At 56.6% G+C, this 25,464-nt stretch overlaps 1 protein-coding gene and 1 long non-coding RNA gene across 6 annotated transcripts; one reads left to right on the forward strand and one right to left on the reverse strand.

The window, feature by feature from the left end:
- Positions 1-2,226: 2,226 nt before the first annotated feature.
- On the reverse strand, positions 2,227-8,306 carry LOC147581420 (uncharacterized). Its single transcript, XR_015249899.1, has 3 exons — positions 6,549-8,306; positions 5,528-6,303; positions 2,227-3,035 (listed from the first exon to the last, which is right to left on the reverse strand). It is a non-coding gene; the product is annotated as an uncharacterized LOC147581420 (long non-coding RNA).
- Positions 2,535-24,937, forward strand: CLN8 (CLN8 transmembrane ER and ERGIC protein). Of its 5 annotated transcripts, XM_086703079.1 has the most exons (4): positions 2,535-3,067; positions 15,825-16,495; positions 18,292-18,425; positions 23,035-23,202. In XM_086703079.1, the coding sequence occupies exons 2-4, from the start codon at positions 15,953-15,955 to the stop codon at positions 23,066-23,068; spliced, it is 711 nt and encodes a 236-aa protein (XP_086559205.1). In that variant the 5' UTR covers positions 2,535-3,067; positions 15,825-15,952; the 3' UTR covers positions 23,069-23,202. The 5 variants fall into 5 exon arrangements, with proteins under 5 accessions (XP_086559205.1, XP_086559201.1, XP_086559202.1 ...); XM_086703075.1 differs by lacking the exon at positions 18,292-18,425 and having other exon boundaries at positions 2,554-3,067; positions 23,035-24,937; XM_086703076.1 differs by lacking the exons at positions 2,535-3,067; positions 18,292-18,425 and adding an exon at positions 8,985-9,062 and having other exon boundaries at positions 23,035-24,937.
- The last annotated feature ends 527 nt before the right edge of the window (positions 24,938-25,464 follow it).

The raw sequence follows: 25,464 nt of genomic DNA on the forward strand, positions 1-25,464 counted from the left end.
GAACGGTTTCGCAGTCAAGTACGTTTTCCCGCCGACTGAGGGCGGTTAAGTGCACAGAACAGGATTTTAAATGAGAAGACGAATACCCACGTTCAGACGACTGGCCGTCGTCACCTCGGCTAGTCACCCAGCAGCCCCCGCATCCACGCTCGTGCCCACGCTCGCGCCCCGCCCAGGCCGCTGAGCCTTTGCGCAGGCGCTATGGACTCTCGACTCGACTCCGCCCATTTCTCCCGTGAGCCACCGTTCCTGTACCTCACCACGCCCCCTACCGCCCAGGAAGATCGGCGGAAGTCCCTGGAAGACGGGCGCTCTGCGTTGGTCACGGCAGGCCGGGGTTCACGCAGCACGCTGGGCCGTTGTGACCTCCACGGACGCCGGACCCCTTTTCCTCACTCCCGGCTCGCTGGCTTGTCCCGCCCAGTGTCCCACGTTCCCGACTGGCCCCAGCCGCTTCTCTGTGGCTCCGGTCAACGTGTCCCGGGGACTGTCCCTCTGGGGCCTGCGTCTCTTGTAACACAGGGTGTTGATCTAGGGCCTCGGTGCCCGGGACACCTCACAGGTGACAGTGTGACCGACCGCATGACACAGGAGACAGCCACCAGCCTGCACCCCACGCGCCTTAATGCCGGTCGAAAACGTGGAGCGGAAGACACTCAGCCGAGAAAGTCCAGTGTTAGTGGCCCTGCTGACAGTGAGGTCCCGTGTGGACCAGGTCCCTGTGGACAATGCCGGAGGCACAGAAGACAAACCTAACTGCCCCGAGAGTGCTCGTTCCGGACACAAAGCTTGCCCGTTTCCGCCTTGGAAGAGCCCGCCCTCAGGTCTGGCATTGCTGGCGGGAAGGACTGGGCAGTGTCACAGGGCGGCCTGTGCGGTCAGGTGTCTGTCGCAGCCTCTGAGCGCCAGAGAAAGGGAGCCCGGCAGCCTTGCGGCCGTCTTTCCGGCTGACCCGCGCCGGGTCCCTTCCGACTCTGGGGCACCGGCCACCTCCGAAGCCGGCCGCATCGACGACTCTCTGGCGGGCGGGCGGGGCCCCGCAATTCAAAGATGCCTCCAGTGCCGTCTACACGGAGACTCGGTTGGCCAGCGAATGGCTTCACGTCGGGGAACACCAAGAGGGCGCAGGGCAGGCGAGGGACGGGCCCGCATGCCTTCCTGTCGGGGGGTTGCTGTCTCTTAGCAAAGTCCTTGGAGAGCTGACTTCAGATGTTCTTATCCACCTCAGACTGTGGGCCCCGTAAACCATCCGGCCCTCAGCTCTGAGCCTCCGACGCCACGTAGAGAAAGCAGCATCGGTCTCCCAACATCTTCTTACCCACGAGGATTTTAAACACAGACACCTTGTAAACTCACTGTTTTGTTCCTGCTGCTGTGTCAGCTGCGTTCTGTTTTTAGGCGACTTTTGGTCTTTGGTGTTTTGTTAGTTTTCAACCGGGCTGAAAGAACTGTTGGTTCTTCTGGAAATGGAGGTAGACAGCTGAGCGGGGGGTGTATGCCTGGGATCTGCTGGACGCAGGCCTCGTGAGACACGCAGGCACGAAGTGATCGTCTTGAAGGAAGCAGCTGAAGGTCGCAGATTCCTGGACACAGGAGGCAGGGCAGGTCCCACGGGGCCACCCCCCTGGAGGCCCCGGGGTCGGTCAGGGGCAGAAGAAGTGAGGGGGGAAGCCTTACTGTGGTTTTCATAGGAGGGACTGAGCCGGCAAGGGGACAGCTGACCATACCGGGGACTGGCAGGTCTGAGTAATTTCAGTTCCTCTGGGTACAGGGGCTGCCCCGGGGGTCAGAGCCCCACGGCTGAGAGCCGGAGAAAGCAGGCGGGTGGGTGGGGTGTCATCACCATCCTAGGGGATGCAGTCCCCGTGACGTCAGGGAGGCCCCCACGTATCAAAGCATCCTAAAACATAGAAAGGAAAACACAGGATTGATACACAAACCACACAGACATAACGATTTAAACCGAGATTTAGTTTCTCAGTTGAGAACATGTTTTTTTTTTTTTTTATTTTGAGCGAGAGAGAGAATCCCAAACAGGCTCCACACTGTCAGCACAGAGCTCGACACGGGGCTCAAACTCATAAACTGTGACATTGTGACCTGGGTGGAAATCAACAGTCAGATGTTTAACCGACTGAACCCCCCCGGGCACCCCGGGAACACATTCTATTTTAGAGCAATGCCTCTGCTCCTTTTGAAATGTGTCAAGGCAAAGAGAAACGGTCATGTTTGTTTATTTACTTTAATCTTCTTTGAGCACATACTCCAGTAAAATAATGTTTATAAAGCATGCGTTATGAACAAAAGCGTTATATATGTGGGTAGTATTGCTTTCTACAAGTAGTAACTGCCCCAAGAGCAATCTCTGTTTTCCTGCTATCTGTAAACTCCAGCACGTACCGCTTTGTTATCTCCTATCAGTAGGTTGTGTAATAGCAAGAATTTGGCTCCCGGACGCCGGGGAGTCAGAGCTAAGTGACTTCCACGGGTAATGTTTATTGGCAGAAAAGAGCAGACGGCCCTCTTGGCCGGTGTGCTGAAATGAAGGTCCGGCCGTACTCCTGGTGGAGACATGTGACCCCCAACTCCAGAGTCATGGCCGAGCACCGCTTTGGCTCAGGTCAGACCCTGGTGCGGCCGGTCTGGCTGGTAGGCTCCTGACGGCCAGGTTTGCCAGAAGGCTCGGGTGTGAGCACGAGGTCCCCGCACCAGCTTCCCTCAGGGGTGAGGGTGGACAGCCCCAGCCAGTGGGAGCCCTATAGACATCGTGTTCCGCCCTCAGTGACTCAGACCTGTAATTGTCACCGTCAGAGGAGGCCGTGCGCCGGGCCACTGAGCAGCCAGCACCAGAGAAGACGGAAGGTCGTCTGGTTCCTGGGGGCCTGCAAACAGACGTGAAGGGGCGAGCCTGAGGCCCGGGTCCGGCTCCTTCACGAGGGCTGTGACTTATTACAGGGAGACGAGAACCGGGGGAGTGTTTCCTGATTCCTGCCGGTGGCTTCTGGCGGCACCTGCCTCTCCCTGTAAATGTGCACCTGCCGGGAGGTAGAGCAGAAAGAACACTCAGGTAAGTTCTCACTGTGTGGCAGGTTCGAGAAGGGCCCACCTGCTGTGGGGATCTGCCTGCTGTGTCACGTTCGACCTGACCCTCGAAACACACTGCCTCTCATTTCCTTTTCTGTGCCTAGATATTTGATTTGTGCGTCGCATTATACTTTGTGCTGGGGGGGGAGGGCGGGGGAGAGGGTGACTTTTGAGCCTGTAAGTCTGTTCCCAAACTAGTACCTGAGGTAAAACAAAAAAATCCCAAGGGATCGCAGGGATCCTGTCTCTGCGGCTCTGACTTAAACATTCCTCAAGGTTGCACCACTTCCTTCAGTGGATGAGCCCCTTCTGCCTCCCTTTCCAGGGGATGGAACCGGGCAGACCTGCGGAGGGGGGGGCGGGGAAGGCTCGCTGAGCACAGGGCTCCTGTGAGTTTGAAGTTGGTGAGGGTTTCTGAGCCTCTGCATTACTGCCTGCCTTCGTTGTGGGCGCTGTTCTGTGTCTGTGGGTGCAGCAGCCTCCGCCCCGGAAGGGCCTCAGCCCCACCCCCACCGGCTGCGAAGACCCAAGTGTCCCACGCGCCCCCGTGCCCCCCAGGAGGGGTCGGCTAGCCCAGGCTTGGCTTGGGCAGGGCCGCTCTGGAACAGCCTGGCTTCCTGGTCCTTGAGCAAACACACTCTTATCGAGGCACTTTTTTAAACGCTGGTTGTTTTGCTTGTGTGTTTGGCCAACCGAGACTCAGGGTTCTTTCTGGGCCAAGATAATCACAGCCTTCGGCTTCCAGATCATCCTGTCCTGCAGAGAGAGCCCCGCCCTGGCTCAGCTGACACTCACGGAGCAGAAGCCTTGATGTTCCCAGACACTTGAGATGAATTCCAGCCTTGTAGGTTTGTGGTTCAGAGGGGTCGCTCACACCTTCCCAGGTCGCAACACCAGCCCAAGCAAAGGGACCCCAGTTCAGGGCCCTCTGAAAATCTTGGACGTGAGCCATCAAAACCATGGTTCATGGTTCAAACACATACTTTTCAGAAAAGAGTCAGATGCAGTGAATACTCATATAGGCAGGAATGATTCCAAGAGAATGCATTCTTCTCTGGCATTTTTTTTTTCTTTCTAAGAAGCTTTCATTTTGCCATAATTGTTGAAGAAATGTTCCCCGTGACACTTGAAGAGTGCTGACACAGGCATTATTCAGGAAACTACCGCCATTGATGCAGTGTCCCCGCGGTGGGCTTTGCAGTAGGGGACGGGGTGGTGGGCAAGTCCACCACAAGGAAAAGTGGGTTATAGCCGAGGCGGGTGCATGTTGGGGTGCCGGTGGGTGGGAAGCCTCATGCTGGGGCATTCCCACCGGACCAGCCCAACAGCATTCTTGCCAAAGCAGGCTGAGGAGATGTGTCAAGGGTAGGGATTTTGCCACAACTGGACGGAGCGTGCAAGGGCAGAGCCCCAAGGTCGGGGCCTTGAGGGTAAGAGGAGCCCCAGGAGAGCAGGTCAGGGAGCGTCTCCGTCACAGCGGGGCCAAGAACCTCCTCGTTGGCAGTGCAGGTGTCCAGAGAATCCCATGTTCGTTTCTGATCTGTGGTCTGCAGATTGTGAACTGGGGTCCAATGTATTAAAAATTTTTTTTAATATTTATTTAGTTTTGAGAGAGAGAGAGAGACAGACCATGAGCAGGGGAGGGGCAGAGAAAGACAGAGACCCAGAATCTGAAGCAGGCTCTGAGCTGTCAGCACAGAGCCTGACGAGGGGCTCGAACCCACAAACCGTGATATCATGACCTGAGCCGAAGTGGGACACTCAACCATCTCAGCCACCCAGGCACCCCTAAAATGTTTGGAATATCTCTTCTCCTCAGCTAACTGTGTTCTCTGGTAACAAATACAGGGATTTAAAAGGGGAAAGCTCCCCCTCCCCCCATGACAGCCCGTCCACTTATTTCTTGGTTCTTACCGAGAAATAACCAGAGGGGCACCTGGGTGGTTCAGTAGGTTAAGCGTCTGACTTCTGTTCAGGTCATGATCTCACGGTTCGTGGGTTCGAGCCCCTCGTCGGGCTCTGTGCTGACAGCTCAGAGCCTGGAGCCATCTTCAGCTTCTGGGTCTCCCTCTCTCTCTGCCCCTCCCCCACTTGCACTCTGTTGGAAAAAGAAGTGAGCATAAAAAATAAAAAGGAAAGAAAAAAGAAGAGGAGAAATCTCACTGCACCCACCCCACCCCCGCTAATTAAGCTCTTTAAAAAATTTGTCTTGTTCTTAAGCAAGTAATGAGCCTTATTGCTTACACGATCAGAAAGGAAATCTTAAAACTGTCCTACCCACCGCCTCTAAAAAATCAGTTTCAATTGCCTCCAAACACCTCATGGCCTTGAATTTCAAAAGTCAGCCTCATCTTTCAGCAGCTGAGGGGAGGGGACAGGTTCCTTGACCTTACCACACCGGAGCCCTGGCTTTCTCACCTAGGAAGTGCGAGAATATGCCTACGTGCATCCCAGGACGTGCCAGGCCAGCCAAATGGTTGTGAATGAACCATTTCAGGAAAGCACCTGCCAGGCTGTGTCACACACAGCAGATATGTTGTGGCATCTGCTGGAGGGAGGGGCCGGTGACCCGCTTGGACCCACAGGGGCCTCAGTAGGAAGACAGTCCGTGGGTCCCTGTGGCCTCACTGGGAGGACAGTCCCGCGGGTCCCCTGTGAGCAGAAATAAGGCTGCAGTGCCGTCTGTCTTCTGAGTTGCACCAGGTTATTTATTACTGGTTGTCCCTGGATTGTTTTCCAAATGACTGATCTTACCACGATGCATCAAAGAGGGCAGAGTGGAAAGGCAAAGTCCTTGAACATTTAAATTCTAGCTGAGGCGGTTTCTGCCTATGAGACTGACTGAGCAAGTTGTCGCTTGGTTTCTATGAGCCTCGGCTGTGTATTCATAAGGTGGCATTGAGGGCGAGGAAAGGGAGGCGCCCCGAGAGGCCGCACACCACACCAGCGCACAGTCACCACTACAGCTACATTTAAACAAGTTTTTTAATCTTTACTTATTTTTGAGGGAGAGAGAGACAAAGCACAGGCAGGGGAGGGGCAGAGACTGAGGGAGATACAGAATGCGAAGCAGCTCCAGGCTCCGAGCTGGAGCACAGGGCCCGATGCGGGGCTGGACCACACGAACCATGAGATCATGACCTGAGCCGAAGTCAGATGCTCAACCCACTGAGCCACCAGGTGCCCCTATAGCTACATTTTTATGTGACACTCAGGACACTTGCTTTCACTTTAAAAAAAAATTTTTTTTCAACATTTTTTATTTATTTTTGGGACAGAGAGAGACAGAGCATGAACGGGGGAGGCGCAGAGAGAGAGGGAGACACAGAATCGGAAACAGGCTCCAGGCTCTGAGCCATCAGCCCAGAGCCTGACGCGGGGCTCGAACTCATGATGGACTGCGAGATCGTGACCTGGCTGAAGTCGGACGCTCAACCGACTGCGCCACCCAGGCGCCCCTACACTTGCTTTCACTTAAAGCAAGGTGGCACACACCAGAAAAAAAGCGCTGAACTTGAAAACCTGAATGGGAATGGAAACCTTCTTCCTGATGTGCTGAAGGTATAGACTGATTTTCTGATACCTTACTTTCAAAGAACATTCACAGTTAAAATGCCTTACTTTATCCCCACATTGGCCCCAGATGTACATGGGCAGTGGTTACCTTCAACACATCTCAGGGAAGGGAAAATAAACAAAACAAAAGCGTGTGACTCAGGATCTGTCATATTCTTAGTTCAATAAAGTTTTTGAGGGCCTCTCATGTAGGAGGCTGGATGGGTGCAGGCATGTGGGTGCGGGTTAAATGGCTTTTCACAAGTCAACAGACAGTCACTGGTCACTGAGGATGTTCTAGGGAGTGGGGGGGTGGGGTGGCGCCTGGCGCCTGGCTCAGTGGGTTAAGCGTCTGACTCTTGATTTGGGCTCAGGTCATGATCTCAGGGTTCATGAGACTGAGCCCCACGTCTGGCTTCCTGCTGACAGCACAAAGCTTGCTTGGGATTCTCTCTCCCTCTCTCTGTCCCTCCCCCACTCTCACTCTCTCAAAATAAATGGTTTAAAAAAAAAAAAAAAAAAAAGAGGCAGCAGGGCCAAGTCCCTCTTCATGCAGGGCACATTTTAGTTGAAAGACACAGAAAACAAAAAATTATGGAAACAAACACATAAAAACACAGTGTCCGGTGGTGGTAGATGTGGTTAAGGAAGAAAAGGCTTCAGGGGAATATTCAGGGGCAAGGGCCCTACTGCGTGCTGACCTGGAGCTGTGCCCGGATGAGTCAGCGCCCCTGGAGACCTCAGAGCCCCCTACCAGGTGCTGTTCCCACATTTTCCAACAGAGCTCAGGGGTTGAGAGGCTGCACGCCAACTTCTCGAAGCTGGTGGTCCCGGAGGCCAGGGCTGTCTGGGTCCAAAGCCAGGGGGTTTACGCAAGGCCAGGCTGCCTGGCCATCTTCACTCAAAAACCAAACCCCCAATTCTAAGCCCCTGGGCTCTGTCTTCTGTGGGCTGGTTCTTGAACTACGGGAGAAACTAGGGGCACAGGCAAGGCCGGCAAGCTTTGCCTTTCCCATGGAAGTCTTCGTTCTGGAGGCTGCCTCACCTGGACGGTGAAGATAAGGACAGGGGAGTTTGACACCCAGTTGGCAGTTCCTACAGTTAATGACTTTGTATGACTAAGCAGCAGGCACTGAATGCCAATATAATGCCAGCCACTATTCCCATCATAACATCTAATTCCCTGGGCAGTATTCCGAGTGGATGCTGTCCTAGTTTCCGTTTCACAGAAGCAGATTCTGAGGGCCAGGAGCCCAGGTGATGAGGTGATGTGGGGGGCACACCGCCAGGAGAGGGGGCCTGCTGGATATCCATCACATGCCCAGAGGGGCTCTGGAAACCACAAGCCACCATAAGCAACCAGGGTCCTGGGGAGACTAAAACAACTGCTTTCTCGGGAAGATAAGGAGTTCCCAGGGGATGACATTAACACCCTGTGCCCAAGCTTTGCCTCCAGGGGTTCACAAAACCACACACAGAGGAGTGACAGTCGGGACAGGCCACTCAGTGGGGCAGTCTTACGGACTTTGCAGACCAGAAACTAGGGTCGAGAGAAGTCCCTGTTCGCCAAAGGCCACGGTTGGGAAGTGAAACTATCTGAATGTTCCCCATTTCCAAGCCTCTGATTGCTGAGTCACCCCCGTGTGGCGTGGAGCTGGGGCCTCCAGCTGCGGCCCAGCTGTGAGCTGCATCCCTGGGCTTCCGGGTGAGGGGAGGGGGCCTCCGGGGGGGGGGGGTCCCAGTGGGGGTTGTGTGGGGTCTCCGTGAAATCCCAAGGGGGGGCTCCTTGGGGTCGCGGTGGGGTCCCGGGGGGGGGGGGAGCTCCATGGGGTCTCCGTCGGGTCTCCGTGAATTCTCAGGGGGAGCTCCGTGGGGTCTCCGTGAGGTCCCGGTGTGTGTGTGGGGGGGCTCCGCGGGCTTGTCTCTGCAGTGCGCGATCCCCGGGGCCCTACCGTGGGCGGTGGGCACAAAGACGTTGCGGGGACCCAGCACCCCCGCGACGGTGGGGTCTGTCAGACGGCCCCTTTCCTCGGACAGCCGCTGCTCTCCCGGGGTCAGCCTGGGGCGTGACGAGGGCGGCGAGGGTCTGCGCACAACCGAGAGTACAGGGCAGGCAGGGCAGGGGCCGCAAGTCGGGGCCAGGTCCGCGCCCCCGTGGCCCCGCCTCCGAGGTTCCGTTAGGTCCGCGTTAGGCCCCGTCCCGCGCCCCTGGTTCCGTTCGGTCCCGCGCTAGGCCCCGCCCCCGCGCCCCTGGTTCTGTTCAGCCCCGCTCTAGGCCCCGCCCCCGCCCCGCGGTTCCGTCCGGTCCGCGCTAGGCCCCGCCCCCGCGCCCGTAGTTCCGTTCGGCCCCGCGATAGGCCCCGCCCACCGGACGTGCGCATGCGCAGCCGTGTTTGTGGCGAGGTCGTGACGGCGGCCGTGCGGTGAGTGCCGGGATGAGGGAGGACGGTGGGCGGGTGGGCGCACGGGCAGGGGCGGGGGCCGCGTGGACGGGGTGGGCGTCCTCTCCGTCGGGGCGGGGCCTGCGCTCCCCTACGGCGTGGCCGGGAGCGAGGTCCCGGCTTGGACGGGGGTGGGGATGCGCTGCACAGGGCTGCGGCCGCCCCGCTTGCAGGTGAGCCCTGTGCTTGTGCAGGGGAGCCCTGTGCGGGGGAGCCCTGTGCAGGGGAGCCCGGTGTTTGTGCGGGGGAGCCCTGTGCGGGGCAGCCCTGTGCTTGTGCAGGGGAGCCCTGTGCCGGGGAGCCGCGGAGCTCGGGAAGCAGCAGGGCGCGGCTGTGAGCCTTCCTCAGGCAGTTCCCAGGGCCCGCTCGCTGTGCGTTCTCGCCGAGCGCTTCCTGTCCCTAAACACTGGAGCTGCGCCTGTGCGCCTGTGCTGGGGTCTCCGGGTGGCCTGGACCACGTGCACTGCCTGGCAGTGGGGAGCTGTGAGAAACGGGGAGCCTGATGGGCCGGTGCACCCTGCGGGGTGGTCTCCGTGCCGGGGAGACCTAACTTTGCAGGCAGGATTGTGGACGGGAAAAGAGCAGGCGCCAGGCAGTATGTATCCCCGGTACTTTTTTAGGGGAAAAATTAGTAAGAGCTTATATTTAGTGAATCGATTGAATCGAAAATAGTAATGCGGCCTGGAGCTGGCTTGGAGGATTACAGGGTTTTATTTTTGTATTTACATGCTTGGTCAGATTTTCTGAATTTTGTTCTGTTCCTGGAGTCTGAATTTCTTTTGATTTTGGAAGAAACATTTTTACACACGACCAAACCATCATTCTCAAAGTGATACACACATGGGTCTCACACAGACAGTGAACACGTGTCAGGTGACTTTGGTCTCCTTGACTATGGACCCAGCAGGATGAAAAGCCGGTTCAAAAACGAGTGAATGAAAGGGTCGGAGAGGCATGCCGGGTGAGGCAGGGCAGTGGTGAGTGTCTGGGCCCACTGAAACCACAACCGCGCACTATCTCTTCCTGGGGCCGAAAGGGGAGGATAGCCCCTTATCAGTGTCATGGTTTAACCTCTAACTGAAATGGCCGGTCCCCAGGAAAGGGTGACAGTTACCTCCCAAGTCAAGTGATCTTCACGAGGTTTGTTAAGCAGTCATCCAGCATGATGTAGAAAGCATACACCCTTCCTCATTTCCAAGTTTTGGATCAATTATCGTAGCCAAATACAGAACTGCTAGTATTTGGCAGTTTAGCAATTTAGCCCCCGGTGAACTCTTCAGTGGGCGTCAGATGGAGTTCTCAGCGTCCTGGTGGCCACGGAGTCTCATCCCCGGAGACAGGGCTGACACGTCACACTGTGGCCCTGAAACTAATGCTTGTTAAATTTTTAAAAAACGGCTGGTTCAGCGCAATGCATCCACTGAAACCAGCGAATCTTAGAAAGATGAGGTTCGTAGATAGATTTTTTTTCCAAAAGAAAACAGCTGCAGAGAGTTGGGTGGGGGACCCTGGGCCCCTCTCTAGGAACCAGTGCCTCCCCCCCGACCCCCACAGCTCCTCAGCCACCTGGACTTGGACGCCTTCCAGATGGAAACAGAGCCTGAGGTGAGCCGTTGGGCCTCCGCTGTCCCCGAGAGGGAACAGGGACTTCCAGCTGTGACCACCCACTAGACTTCAGGCCCCAGAAAGGAGCCCTCCAGTCTGGGAGGCGGGCACGTGGCAGTGGGACAGCGGTGACCCTAGTGTCCTCTGTGCCATCTCAGAGGGATGTGATCAGGGTGACAGGCCAGGGAAGGACAGAACTGGAGGTCGGCCCCACCCTGTCTGCACTGCCTTGCTGGCACCCGTCTGTCCCAGCTCCGCTCTCCTGTTTTGTTTCGACGTCTGACTCTTAACTACTGTCTTCACCTGTTTTTGTTTTAAATATATATTTATATGTGTGTATATGATACTGTCCTCAAAAAGGTCTAGAAGGCTCCTCACGTTCTCCATGGTGTACTTTAAAATAATTTTTAAGTCTATTTATTTTGAGAGAAAGAGAGTGAGGGGAGGAGGGGCAAAGAGAGAGAATCCCAAGCAGGCTCTGCACTGTCAGCACAGAGCCAGACGCGGGGCTCGATCCTGTGAACCGTGAGATCGTGACCTGAGCCGAAATCAAGTGTCCGATGCTTAGCCGACTGAGCCCCCCAGGCACCCCTCTGTCGTGTACCTTAAAGGACAGTGTTTTTTCTCGGATTTCTGAGCCCTTGCAGCCAGTTTCCCATCACCCACGTGAAGAGCTGGCCCGCCCCCGGCCGCCTTACTTGGGCCTCCTCAGGAGCCCTGTGCCTCCGTCCTTGCCTCACGTGGTCTTACTGTCAGCGACTCAAGCATGTGGTTCTGAAACATGTGGACCCAGGAACGGGCCTGTGTCCTACCATCCTCCAGAGGACTGTGAGTTTGGTGAGCGGATCCCTGTCTCAGAACCTCTGCTTTTCCATTCCCTTTACCCGGGACGGTGCACGTCTCCACCCTGGAGGCACACTGAGGCCGTCCCCTCCCGGGCCCTCAGGACCCCCTGGTCCCTATGCTGCTTGGTAGGGGGCAGGAGCGTCAAGGGAGGGGCAGTAGAAAAGAGAGACTCACAGTGGCTTGCTTTGAGCGTTTCTTTCCAGCAGGATAATCAGCTTTTCTTTGATTGTGTGTGGCTCACATTTAAAGCCACTGCCGCTGTGTGCTGCCTTTGAGTTCCGCTGACCTTGTTTGGAAGAAGGAAGAGACTGGGCCACCCCACCTGAGATTTCCTGGGTTTTCACAACCAGATGGGGAGCGGAGGTCATGCCAGTTCAGTGGCCCCGCACCTGCCTCAGGGCACCCGCGTGCTCAGGAAATGCCCAAGCGTGGCCGTCCCTCCAGGGCCGTAAAGGCAGAATCTGGAGGTGGGCCCAGTCACAGGCATCTTCCACGCGCGTGGAAGAGACACCACAGGCGATCGATTGTGCACCACGGGCCGGGGCTCTGAGGGCCGTCTGGTCACATGCCAGTGCAGTCTGAATCGGTGACCACGCCTGGGCTCTCCTGCAGACGGCCTAGTCGAACATGCCTGGCACGTGGTAGGTGCTTCCCGTTAGTACCCAATGCCCACTCTCCCGCATTTATGTAGATTTTTTTATTCTCACAGTCAGAAACAGGCCCAGCATGGCCCTAAATAGTGGAACCACGGTCGGATTCCACCGTTCTTATTCCTTTGGCCGTGGCACCCTGGGGTCCCTCGATCCTGAGCCCAAACTTCCTGATACAGCACTTGTCCTGGCTCACCAGTGGGCCGAGCCTGAGGCTTAGAGGCCCGAGCAGAGGAGCCACAGAAGCTGGGATCCTTGGCTAAGAGCATGTTCACGCAATCGTGGCAGAATGGGAACTGTCACCCGGACCTCGTGACTGGCTCGTGGGAGAGTACAAGAAGTCTTCGGGGGAGTCCATAGTTTAGCAGAGTTTACAGTTTTGTGCAGGGTGACTCTTGTAATGGTTACCATCACGTGCTTGGAGGTGAGGCTTCCTGTCTACCCAACCCTGGAAATCTGCAGGAAGTTGACCTGCACCTGTAAACTTCAGCCTCCCCCACCCTTGTGGGGTCAGGAGGTGACTCTCCAGAACCAGATTGTTCTGTGTGCTTTTATGAGACAGGTGTGGGCACCAGCGGACACAGAGCAGAGGCTCAGGAGAACCAGGGTTATCACACTCGTGGGCCCTGGAGACGGGCCCTGCCCGCCCCATGCTGGGCCCCATGGGGAAGTATCGGTCGGGAGACAGGACAAGGTTTAGGCTGCAGCCTTTGTTGGGGTTTCCATGGGAAAGGCAAGCAGGTCAGCGTGAACGCGAGGACTGGCTCGCTTGAACGATTTCGGTGGGCTTTGGTGGACCCTGGGACGGTCAAGGCAGAGCAGTAGTGCCTCCAGGTGCAGGGGCTGGACGGGGAGGCAGGACTCTGATGGGTTAGGTCCCTGCTTTGCTCTCTCAAGAATGGGCTGGCCTGGGAGGGGCGGGCTGCCCAGCCAGGAAGGTTTTTACGATGTCGGAGTGTGCAGGGGATCAAACGCGACACACCAGTGCACAGACGCCCAGGCGCTCTCGCCAGCCTGTCATCTATTAGACTGACCTGTGTGCACGTGCACTTGTACGTGTGTTTGGGGGCGTGTGAATCACAGGAGCAGAGAACGAGTCCGTGAAGCGGCCAGCGCAGCCCCCTCAGCGCCTTCAGTCCTGTCCGATACAGAGCACTCCTGGGCACGGGCACGGGCGATGGCGCAGACTCGGGACTCCCGGGGGGACGTGTGTGTACGTGTGTGCTTTTGTCTTTCCTCCCTGAATCGATTCATACCCACAAAGAGCCAGCCTGCCATAGAGCTTGGTTCACTCAGAAGTAGGAAGACAAATGCTTCTATGATCTTTGCCTTTGATTACAGGACCATTATCAAATCCACGAGTTCAGTAGTTAGAAAAGGTGCCTCTGTGGTTTGGGTTAAAGGAGCTAGTACTTCCTACGTCCCAACAGTGGTCACCGTGACTGGGCAGAGTAGCTCTTTTCGCCGAGTAGTCACAAATGGACAGCTGTGGCTCTGGGCTCACAGCCCGCAGTTCAGCTAGACATGGTGACCTCCGCAAGGATGGACAGCTGGAACGCACCGTGGCCCCTGCCCAGTCCTGCTCCTTGTTGCCCAGATGTGGGTGGGAGAGCCCTCCGCTCCTGAGGAGGTGCCCTGTCTGGTGAGCCCCCTGCAGGGCTGTGGGATGTGGAAGGTGTGGGCAGGAGGGGACCCAGGGGGGACTCTGGCCGCTTTGCTAGCACCTGATCCTGGGGTTCCCTCCTGCACATTGGGGTCCCGCGCTGCGAGGCTGACACAGAACGCTTCAGAGGTCCCTTCCTCCTGTTCTGAGGACTCGAGAATCTGGCCTTGGCGGCTTCACAGACAACGCGTCCAAACTGACGTAAATGTGACCATGGGAGCGTATATTCAACAAGTGTTTCCTGGGCCCGTCCTCTGTGCCAGGCGCCGTATCAGGCGTTGGGGGCACAGCGGCGGGCAGGTGGCCCAGCCCCGCCCACAGAGAGCTGCTTGTCTCGTGGAGGCCGGGCTTCCAGAGGGGGCTTCTGGAGGAAAAGGCGTTGATGCCGAGATGGGAAGGATAAGGGCTGACAGGTGGGGCCGGGTGGGGAAAGGACTCTTAGAGGACCCAGCGCCAGCAGGAGCCCAGAGGTGAGGGACATGGGCTTTCAAACAGCTGCCTGTGCAGGAGGGCCGTCGGGTGGGGCAGGGGGCAGGTCAAGAGCCACCACCCGACCCCGTCCTGGGAGCACGGTGCTCAGACTCTGTGGGGACGCGTGTGAAGGGCAGGAGCATGGGTTTTGGTGACCTTCCTCTAGCGGTCACCACAGTGCAGTCTGTCGCGCTAACTAGTATAAAACGTACGACAGCCGTCTTCTAACGTGGAGGCGGGAGGGTCCTTAAATGTATTAGAAATCCAGCCAGAAGTTCCTCTTAGTCTCCAACCTCTGCCGGACTTGAGGTCAGCAACAGCAAATGGGCCGGTTGTGAAAAGAAGAAATATTTTTTTGTTTTTTATTTCTGGGCAAAGAATGAAGTTTTGTTTTTACGTTGTTACAGAGAAATTATTGGGTTATTTCAATTGCACTTACTGTCTGAGTGGGTAAGTATGTTTGTAATATCTTCTCTGCGTGTAGCAGCCGCTGGTGTAGGAGAAGAGGATTTGGAAACGGGGCAGTGGTAAGCGACACCCACACCCTCCTTTGTGTCTTTACGTACTGAGCGTAGGGGATGTTTTTCACGGTTGGAATCAGAATTCCCACCTTGTGTTTGAGAGCTGATGTGGTCCAGGGTGGGAGGTGGGTTTCCTCCGGCAAGGACTCGGCATAGCCCCCTGCCTGGGCGGGACACGCTGTCCTTCCCGGTGTCCAGGGCGGGGATAGGCACACGCGGGTGGCCTCGTCCCTTTCCCATCCAGGCCGTGCACTGGCTTCAGATGGGAGTGTGGACGGGCTTCACGCCGTAGGCAGGTTAACAGACTAGAACTGGGGACTTGGGTTTTCCTCCGGTTTATAAGGACCCTGACGTGACGGGTGATGATAATCCTTGTGCCGAGTCCTGCAAACACCTTCTGTGTGCCAGACATTACTGCAGCCCGTCTACACAGCCGCCCCTGCTCCTGTGCTCCCGACAGTGATTTCTGCGTGCGGAGAGCGAGCGCAGACAGTGTGAAGTCTGCATGCAGCCTGGCCGGGGCGTGTACCCTGCACAGTACTGTGTGCAGCCTGTAGAGGGCAGGGCAGGGCTCTCCCTCAGGGGTGTGAGAAGCTTTCACAAAGCATATCCCGGTGTGGTTGCCTAAGTGTCTCACCCTGTGGAGTGTGACCCAGGCTGTGAGCGGGGCGTCCCCGCGGCAGAGTCCCGGATGGTGTGTGCCGTCAGCCTCACCACTGCTGCCGTCCCACCTCCCGGCTCCCATGCCCTCTCCTTTCGTCCTCAGGTGCTGCCGGTGGCGCTTCCCTGCTTTGTGTGTGTGTATGTGTGTGTGTGTGTGTGTGTGTGTGTGTGTGTGCATGCGCATGCCTGCCTGCCTGTCTGCAAGCACATGAGGACAGAGGGCTTGTGACACTCCCTCTCCCAGCACTGTGTGCGTCCTGCAGGAGCAGAGAAGTGGGGGGGCCCCCATCCCGTCCACACGTGTGAGCCTGTCTTCCTTCTTCAGGTCGGAGACGAATACATGACGAGCCCAGACGCACCTGCACGGACGGTGCCTCGTGGGACGAGACGCGGCGTGGGCGCCCGAGCCCTGCTTTGGTCCTGGGACGCCTTTAATCCTCCGCACCTCGGACGATGACTCATGTGAGCGACGGCGGCACAGCAGGGAGCATTTTCGACCTGGACTACACGTCCTGGAAGATCCGCTCAACGCTCGTGGTCGCCGGCTTCGTCTTCTACGTGGGCGTCTTCGTCGTCTGCCACCAGCTGTCATCCTCCCTGAATGCCACCTACCGCTCCTTGGTGGCCAGAGAGAAGGTCTTCTGGAACCTGGCGGCCACCCGCGCGGTCTTTGGCGTTCAGAGCACGGCCGCGGGCCTGTGGGCCTTGCTGGCGGACCCCGTGCTCCAGGCCGATAAGGCGCGCGGCCAGCAGAACTGGTGCTGGTTTCACGTGGCGACGGCAACGGGATTCTTTCTCTTTGAAAACGTCGCGGTTCACGTGTCCAACGTGCTCTTCCGGACGTTTGACTGGTTTCTGGTCGTCCACCACCTCTTTGCCTTCCTGGGCTTTCTCGGCTCGGTGGTCAACCTCAGAGCCGGCCACTACCTGGCCATGATCACGCTGCTCCTGGAGGTCAGCACCCCCTTCACCTGCGTTTCCTGGATGCTCCTGAAGGTGAGTGTTTCCGCGGGCGTGGGGCTCACCTGTCCTCTCTGCCCTCGTCAGCACGACCTGGGGAGCCGGGCAGGGCCCCCTTCCCGTCTCGCGTCCGTGCCGTGGCTTCCCTGTGCGCCACGCTCGGGGTCCCCGCCAGACCAGGTCATGGCGTCCACAGCAACCTCTCATTTTGTTGAATTCCGTGTTACTAATTTTTTTAACGTTTATTTATTTTGAGAGAGAGGGAGAGAGAATCCCAAGCAGGCTCCACGCTGTCAGAGCAGAGCCCGACGAACCGTGAGATCACAACCTGAGCAGAAACCAAGAGTCAGACGCTTAACCGACTGAGCCACCGGGCGCCCCTCTGTGTTACTAATTTTATTTTATTTTATTAAAAAAATGTTTTTAATGCCATTTATTTTTGAGAGAGGGAGAGAGAGACAGCACAAGTGGGAGAGGGGCAGAGAGAGAGGGAGACTCAGAATCCAGAATCCAAAGCAGGCTCCGGGCTCCGAGCTGTCAGCACAGAGCCCGACATGGGGCTTGAACCCACGAACTCTGACATGACCTAAGCCGAAGTCGGATGCTTAACCGACTGAGTCACCAGGTGCCCCTGCTAATTTTAAACAAATGTTTTAAGCTTCTGGCTCCATAACAAAACAGTGGATCTGAGCTGATCGTATTCTGTAAGCCCCAGAAAAGGTGATTTTGTTTTTCTTTCTTTCAAATGTTTTTGAAACAAGGTCCAAAAGTGTATATATGAATACACACATCTTTCTGAAATGTTTATCTCATCTTATGTTAACACTTGAGATCTACCCTTTTAACCAGTTTTTAGGTAACGGTATTATTGCAGCTCTTTTGAGCTTGTCTCCCGTTGCGTGGCCGACACTTCATGTCTGGTGATAAGTAGCTCCCTGCCGCCCTCCTCCAGCCCCAGGCACCCGGCATTCCACACTGATCTGTGAGTTTGACCATTGTAGGTAACTCGTATCGTGGAACCATGCGGTGTTTATCCTTCTGTGACGGGCTCGCCGCTCTGAGCATCACGTCCTCAAGGCTCATCCACGTTGCATATCAAAGATTCTCCTTTTTTCAGGCTGAACAGTTTTCTGTTCTGTGTGTACAGCACACTTTCCGTGTCCGTGCACCTGCCGCGGGCGCTGCGGTTGTCTGTGTGTCTTAGCTGTTGTGCGTCACAGGGAAGGAGCTAACAGCTCTTCGAGATCGTGATTTCGGTCATTTTGGAAAACTACTCAGAAGTGGGTTTGCTGGATCATAAGGTAGCTCGGTGTTAGAAAGTAAAACCTCCGAACCATTTTCCACAGCGGCTGCCCCATCTTCACTCTCCCCACACTGCGAGGCTTCCTGTCTCTCCACACCCTCGCCAACACTCGTCTCGTGTGCTTGACGACAGCCGTCCTGACAGGTGCGAGGCGGCTCCTCCCTGTAGGTCCAGGTTCCGAGTGATGCTGAGCATCTTTTCGTACAGCTGTTGGCCTCTCTGGAAAACGGTTCAAGTCCTTAGGCCATTTTTTGAATCTGATTTTTTTTTGTTTTTTACTATCGAGTTGTGGTTCTTTATGTATGTTGAAGACTAATCTGTTATCAGTTATGTGGTTCACAGATATTTTCTCCCACTCTGTAGGTTGTGTTTTCACCCCAGTGAGCGTTTCCTTTGCTTAAAGCAGGATATTCGTTTGATGCAGCCCCAGTTGTTTGTTTTTATATCTGTTGCCTGCCCTTGGTGTCTATCCATGAAATCATTGCTAAGACCAACGTCATGAAGGTTTTTCCCCCATGTTTTCTTCCAGGAGTCTCAGCTTTGGGTCTTATTTTTAAGACTTGAGTCCATTCTGACTTGCCTTTTGTGTCTCGTGTGGGAACGTGGTCCCATTTCGTTCCTTTGCACGTGGCTGTCCGGTCTCCCCAGCAGCACCTGTCGAAGGTACTGTCCCTGCCCCGTTGTCAGAAATGGACTGATCATACCTGGTGAATTTCTCTCTGGGCTCTGCATTCTGTCAGTGCCGGGCAACTTTGATTAGCTTTGAGATAGAGTTTGAAATCAGGAAGTGTGATGCCTTCATCGTTGTTCTTCTTTCTCAAGAGTGACATGACTATTTGCGGTCTTTTGTGGTTTCCTGTGAATTTGAGAATTGTTTTTTCTGTTTCTGTAAAAAAGCATCATGATTCTGGTAGGGATGGCGTTACATCTGTAGATCACTTTGGTAAACTTTCTAGTGAACTTTTCTGTTCTTCACCGTGTTCTCAGCTCCTTGATTTCTGTCTGGTACTTGTTTTTAAACATTCTTCTGTCTGGCTTGAAATTCTCGCTTGTGGTCATGCATGTTGTTCTCGTGACTTCAGTGAGCATCTTCGTGACAGTTGTGTGTAATTCTCTGTCACGTAAACCCTTCAGTCCTGTCTCACCAGGGGGTGCTTTTGGAGGGTTCTCCTTGTTCCTTGGTTCAGAGCTCCCTTGCCTGGTCCCACTCCCGGCTCCGTTGCTGTCTGTGCATTAGACCAGGAGGGCACCTCTCCAGGTCTGCACACACTCCTCACATGGGACACGACCCCGCTGGTCAGCCTGGCCCCAGGCTCTGGGGCAGAGCAGGCCGCTGTGGGGTCGACCAGCCAAGCCATTGCCGCTGCTCCCCATGGGCAGCCGGGCTCTGCTGGACTGTCAGAACTCCAGGACTGGCGAGCTCGAGGCCAGTCCTCCGGGAGCCCCTCGAAAAAGTTGGGGTGCTGGGCGCGTGCTGCAGCTCCTTCCTCCTCTGGGGTCTCTTCCCGATCATGTGGTGCGGGAGGGTGCCCTGAGTGCCCCTCCCGGCCGCGGCGAGCGTGGGCTCTCCTGCACAGGGGCCTCTCCATCAGTGTCGCATTTCTCACGGAGGGACTGTGTGTGTGAACGGTTGCTAAATCAGTGTCTGTGGGGAGGGCGGATCCAGGCTTCCTGCCCGCCGTCTCACTGGCGGCTGTCACACATCGGGATGGTTTTCTCGTGTTTTTGTTTCTGAATAAGGTTGTTTAGGACCTGGAATTGTTATCTGTGTATTTGTTTCCTTTATGTTTTTAAAAGCGTGTTTTTAAAAAATGTGTGTCGTCTGTCTACATCTTGATTCTTATTCTGAGATCAAGATGTTCACGTTAAACTCTTAGAATTATACCGTAGCACAGATTCTGGCCATCTCGTATGACACGTTCACAGCCTGTTTTACGTGAAACTTGAGATACAGCTTTTTGTTTTGTAAACGTCTACTGCAGTCAGCACACATGGGTTGTGTCACTCCTGCACACTGTGGTAAGCTTTGGGAGAAAACAGAGAAGTAGGAAACACCACACTGCCTTCAGGGTCCTTGGGGGTCGATGCTGTACGCACACCGGAAGTGAATTAGCAGTGTAAGTGTGCAGACTTTCATACGTACCTGGCCACGTGCCCAGCAGTCCCGTCGTCCCCCAGGGCCGCCCCACCTGGTGCCACAGGAGGATGTGGCAATAGAGGGGCAGGTGCCGTGGAGGGGGACAAGGGGCCGGGCTGGCAGGTGCACGGGGCGCTACAGCAGCTGGGCGGTTTAAGCACCTGGACAGCTGCTCGTGGATGGGGGGCTTGGGGATGGCGTGAGGTCCTCGGACAGGAGTGATCTGGGGGGAGGCTGGAAACCGTTAATGGAGTGAAGGAGCGTTTCAACTCAGCCGAGCTCTGAACGGTCATGGAAGCCGCTGGTCCGGGTGTGGGTCATTTTAGGTAAGGTGCTGTGACTTGGGACCCGCCCACTCACGCCACGTGGCTTTTCGGCGCTGCCCTCGTGGGTGTCCTCCCCACGGAGCGGGGCCTCCTGAGGACGGAGGGCAGGGCGGACGCTTCCCTGTGCCCTCTGGCTGTGAGCACGGCACCGGTGGCATCGTGGCCGGGTGTGGACGGAGGGTGTGCGGGTCAGACAGGCGATGGCCCAGCCGTCCTGTCTTCTCTGCCCCCTCACACGTGAGAACACCAGGCTTCACAGCAGACATGGCTGCGGCGGGAAGGGATGTCCCCGAAAGGAGCCGCGTCCGTCCGTGCGCTGGGACACCGTGCCCCGTGGTGACCGGCACCACAACCCACAAGACACGCGAGCTTGGGCTGTGATTCGCGTGTTCCGAGAAGATAGATTATTAGTTATGTCAAATTTTTGTCATTTTTTGGAGGATGCTCTTAAAAAGAAGAAATGAAATCTTTCTCTTTCCTGTGCTCGGGCGGTCGGTGTCGAACGGCTTCACGGTGTCTTTCCAGACCTGTTTGTGCCCCGCCTGGAGCAGGGCTGCTGGGGGTCTCCAGGTGTCTCCCTCCTCAGGTGTGCTGGGAGGCCCGACCTCCGGTCCCCAGCATCCCCACGAAGAAGGCGGACTCCAGCCGTGGGGGGATGCGGGCGACAGGCCTGGTTTGGGCCGTTTTCTGCGGTCTCTGCGGTTTGCCGGGCGCTGTGTACGCAGGACGGAGAAGGGGGTCTTGGTGTGGTCGCTTCTCAACACCATTCGCTGTGTTGACTCTACGGAGCAAGCAGGTCCCAGCGACAGAACTGTGCCCTAAAACGCGGTAGCTCAGGTCAGAAACTCTAGCTGTTTCCTTGCAGTTCACACGCTGCTGTATGTATGTGCCGCCTGACGTGTGGAAATCCTTTTAGCATTTAATAAAGTCGCCAAATTCACACACGGTTGGGCGTCCTGTTCAAGAATCTGCCCACCATCCAGGTCTGATTTGATGGCACACTGAAGGGTGTGAATCAAGACCGAAAACGTCACCGTCGTGTAAAGACGGGTTTCTATCTCAAAAGCAGGGGCCCGTTCTTAGCGTCTCCCCCTCGGCTGGGATTCCGCAGTGTGGCTTGGACTCACACGGGACTCGCACACTGGGTGATACGGTTCATCTAGGACACACCGGCCCATGACGCGAAGTGGGTGAGGTAGAAACCGTCGCTGTCGTGCGTGTGTCCTGTGCGGTGCTCACCGCCGGGAGCCGGGGCCGCACAAAGCCCTCTCTGTGTGCGTTGTCACAGAGCTCGTTCCTGTCCCCGGCTTTTCTCGGAGCTCCGTCACCTCGTGACACTGAGGAATGCCAAAGAACGCTCGGTCCCCCAGCTTCGAGCTTTCCAAACGTAACCTAATTATTCCATGGGGAAGAGTTCGTGTTTGTGATACGAGTATTCATGATTTAAGAAGACCGCTTTTAGTGGCGAGGGAAGACTCACCACTTAGAGACTGAGGCAGGGAGGCTGTCTGCGGGAGGCCTGAGGCTCCGGCCTCAAGAACCCGCGTGCCTGCAGACGGACAGTCTGTTAGAGCCTCCACGGGGCTCCCAGTCTGTCGGATTCTTTTCTCTCCTCCTCTTCCCGTAGGTGCTTTCCTCTACACCTAGAGGAAATTTAAACTCTGCCGGAATAAATAGAATGTTCCTCTGGGCGCTGTTTACGCCTAACTTAACTCTCGGCAGTACTAGAAAACATGCCTGGGTGTGTCCGATCTGAAAGTAGGAGGCCGTTCACATTTCTTGTGGCGTTAGTTTTGGGCCAAGCTCACCGTATTTCAGACAGCAAGGAAATTTCTTGTCTTTCTGACTTTCTTTGTCCTAAGTCATCATTTCCACGGAGTCTCCTTTTCCTTTGTCCGAGCCGTGATGACACTTTTATGACCTCAGAGTTAGGATTCCTTTCCTGTTTTTTAAAAACAGACTCACTCTTGGAAATTGGTTTGCATCCTCCTCAGGGTTCGGCAGATGTGGCTCAAGTGAAGCCTGATCCTTTCCTGAGGTCGTTTCTGCTGCCTGCTCTCGGGGCCTCTCTGCCTCAAACTGCTGACTTTCCTTGTGCAGAAGCAACACAGTGTCCCCACCCGGGGAGGGGCCACCTGTGGCCCGGAGCTCCCGAGGGAGATTGTGCAGCTTGGGGTCAACGGAGACGAGGTCGGAGAGGCTGGTGTGTGGAAGGTCTGAGGGGTGCGGGGATGCGGGGGTGCTGGATGTCCTCTGTCACCTGGCTGGGGGCCCACCGTCCTGGCACCGGAGTGGCCTGGTGCTGGCCAGGCCCCGCCTTCGCGTCCAGGATCTGATGGGCCATCTTCAAGTTCTCTGTTCGGTTTTGGCTACAAGTCTTGGAAACTGGTTTTAGTGTAAAGTTAGAATAATTTTAAGGAAAGTCCACTTGTGCCTGCGTCCGTGGGCTCCGGGGGTAAAGGACCCAAGATCAAACCAGGAGGTAAGTGTATATCATCCTCAGCCTCCCTGTCCCCAGAGGCCCTTCTCCCAGGGCTTGCTGGCGGCCAGTGTGTGTGACTCAGGGTTAGAAAGGAGACTGAAGTGAGACTGGAAACAGGTCTGGCCTTGGCTCCTGGGAGCACGAATCCGGGAGCGGACGGGCCGCGGACGGGTGGCCTTGCTCCGGGGCGATGCCCCCGGGAGGGGGAGCGGGGGAGGGGGGGCACGGCTGTTGCGGGCACGGGGGCTGGGCGCATCCAGGTGGTGAATTCGTGGTGGGCGTGACGTCTGGGCGGCCGCGTCCTGACGTGTGTGCTCTGTCCCACAGGCCGGCTGCTCCGACTCCCTGTTCTGGAAGCTGAACCAGTGGCTGATGATCCACATGTTCCACTGCCGCATGGTGCTCACCTACCACATGTGGTGGGTGTGCTTCTGGCACTGGGACGGCCTGCGCAGCAGCCTGTACCTTCCGCACCTGGCGCTGTTCCTCGTGGGGCTGGGTCTGCTCACACTCGTCCTCAACCCCTACTGGACCCATAAGAAGACGCAGCAGCTCCTGACCCCGGTGGACTGGAACTTCGCGCAGCCGGAGCCCGGAGGCGGGCGGCCCGTGGGGGCTAATGGCCAGGTGCCGCAGAAGAAGGGGCAGTAGCCGCCCGGAGCCCAGGGCCCCGGGGCGCAGGCGGCTGCTGTCCACGGGCTCCGCGAGGTCCCCGCCGCAGACTCCCGCGGAGTGAGGCAGGGACCGCGCTGTCCCCGGCGCTCTTTCCGAGTCACACTGACTGTGCTGATTTCCCGGTGGCTGCAAAGGGTGTGCAAAGCCCGGCTTTGCCTCTGGGGGCACATTTTTGCCGTCGCGAGCCTGTCGCCTGCTGTGGTTTGCTCCTGCGCGCCTAACCGTGTGCGGCCCTGTTGACCATCAGGGAGGGCGTCACGGTGGCGGCCGGGCCACCTGTCCAGGAGGAGGGAGCGCTCCCAGTGCCGGGCGTGACTCGGCATCAGCAACCCTCCCCCGCCCCCCCCTTCCCAGCCGCCGTGGCCGTCAGCATCCGGTCTGTCCGGTCACACGGTCAGCAGTTTGTGTGTCCTATCTGGTGGTGGTGACCTTCTTAGCCGCAGGGCACTGTCCTCGGACAGAAGGGGTCCTGTTTGGGCCCCTTGTTAGAATCTCCGTGGTTGGAGAGGCCAGCCTGGCTGCGGTCGCGCCATCTGGTGGCGAAGCCGCGGGCGGACCCCTTGCAGGAGTGACCCTCCCCCCCTTGGGGGACAGAGCCAGCCTGGTGGGTGTGTGTGCTCCAGTGCAGGCTGTGGGGTCACGCAGCAGGGGATCTCCAGTAAAACCAGAAGCGTGTATTCACACTCTCTTGGTCACTTGGTAAAATAAGGTAGATGTTCGGTAATCAGACCTGTCTGGATTTTAGAGCCGTTTTCAACGGACCGAGTTGCCGGTGTGCTTCCCAACCGGACCCTCATTCCGTGGCTGGCGTTCCTGAGGGTTTCAGGGCCAGGCACTGGGCACTCTGCCCTGCGAGCTGGGAGGGCAGGCATGCCGCCTTCACCTGCCGCCTCCTCGGGAAGGCGGGCACCAGCCTAGCACGTGTGCGGGGAGGTCCGGGTCCCCCCGCTTCCAGAGCTCGCTTAGGTGCGTGCCTACACTGTTAGCAGAGATGTGTCCGCCGAATAACGGCCTCTCCTGTGAAAGTGAGGGTCCCCCCGCCCCGACTTCCTTTAGTCCGCGAGAACAGGCACCCAGTAGGTCTTGTGTAACAGCAAAGTGCTGCAAAGGGGGTCATTCCAGCTCACGAGAGGTTTCAGGGGACCGCCCTACTGTGGGCAGTGGGGGACACACGTACAGACATTTGATTCTGGCCTGGGGTGTGCAATTAAAATTAGGTTTATTTTTTTCTTTTGAAAGCCTCTTTGACGTCTTTGCAAAAAACATGCATTTATTGGTCACGGAAACGTCCGACTCGTGTTTAAGTGACAGGGCGCTCACGGCGGCGATCTTGGTTACTGCTGCTTCGGCTTTATGCTTAGGTCAAGATCCGTAACACCCGTTTATCTCCTCGTAAGGAGTGATTGAAGCCTCAAAGGTACCCCGCAAACTGCGTCCCCCAAAGACGACTAACTCACGATCCTGCGGCCCCCGCCCTTCTTGTGGAACAGACGTAGCTGGTGTCTTCCGATGGCACAGAAGCTTAATAAAGTAACTTATGTTTATGGACCCAAAAGGATGTCCGTTCTTGTCTCTCCATACTGTTTGGTCGGTGTGAGTCGCTTGTCTTGGAGACACCGGGTGATGACCCATGTCTGTTCACACTTCAGGTTAAAGTATGAAATATTTAGCTTACTTTTTACATGACCCACATCAGGATTTGACCTTCCCAGGGCTCCCCCCTTACACCCCACATCTTTATAACGACGCAGTAGTCGTGTGTGGAGAGGGAAGGACCAGATAGCACGAGAGCTTGGCCCGCGCACACTTTCATGCTCCCTCTGACCAGGGACTTCCCACAAGGAGCAGCAAGGCAGGCGTGTGCGTAGAAGAGGCTTTTTGAACCCTGTTGATCCAGGACCCACACACCTTTATTGCTCAGGGGCTGGTAGGGCCTTCGGAGTTGTAGGGAGCTTTCCGGGCTCCGCGCCAGGCCAGGCCACCCGGCACCGGCTGTGGCGTGGCTCAAGGCTGCCGGGACACAGGCATCTGCAGCTGGACGTGCAGCAGGGGAGCCCCGTGTGACTCCCACGCTGTCTGCAG

Source organism: Puma concolor, chromosome B1 (assembly GCF_028749965.1).
Source record: "Puma concolor isolate L17-30 chromosome B1, mPumCon1.1.hap2, whole genome shotgun sequence".
NCBI classification, from domain to species: domain Eukaryota; kingdom Metazoa; phylum Chordata; class Mammalia; order Carnivora; family Felidae; genus Puma; species Puma concolor.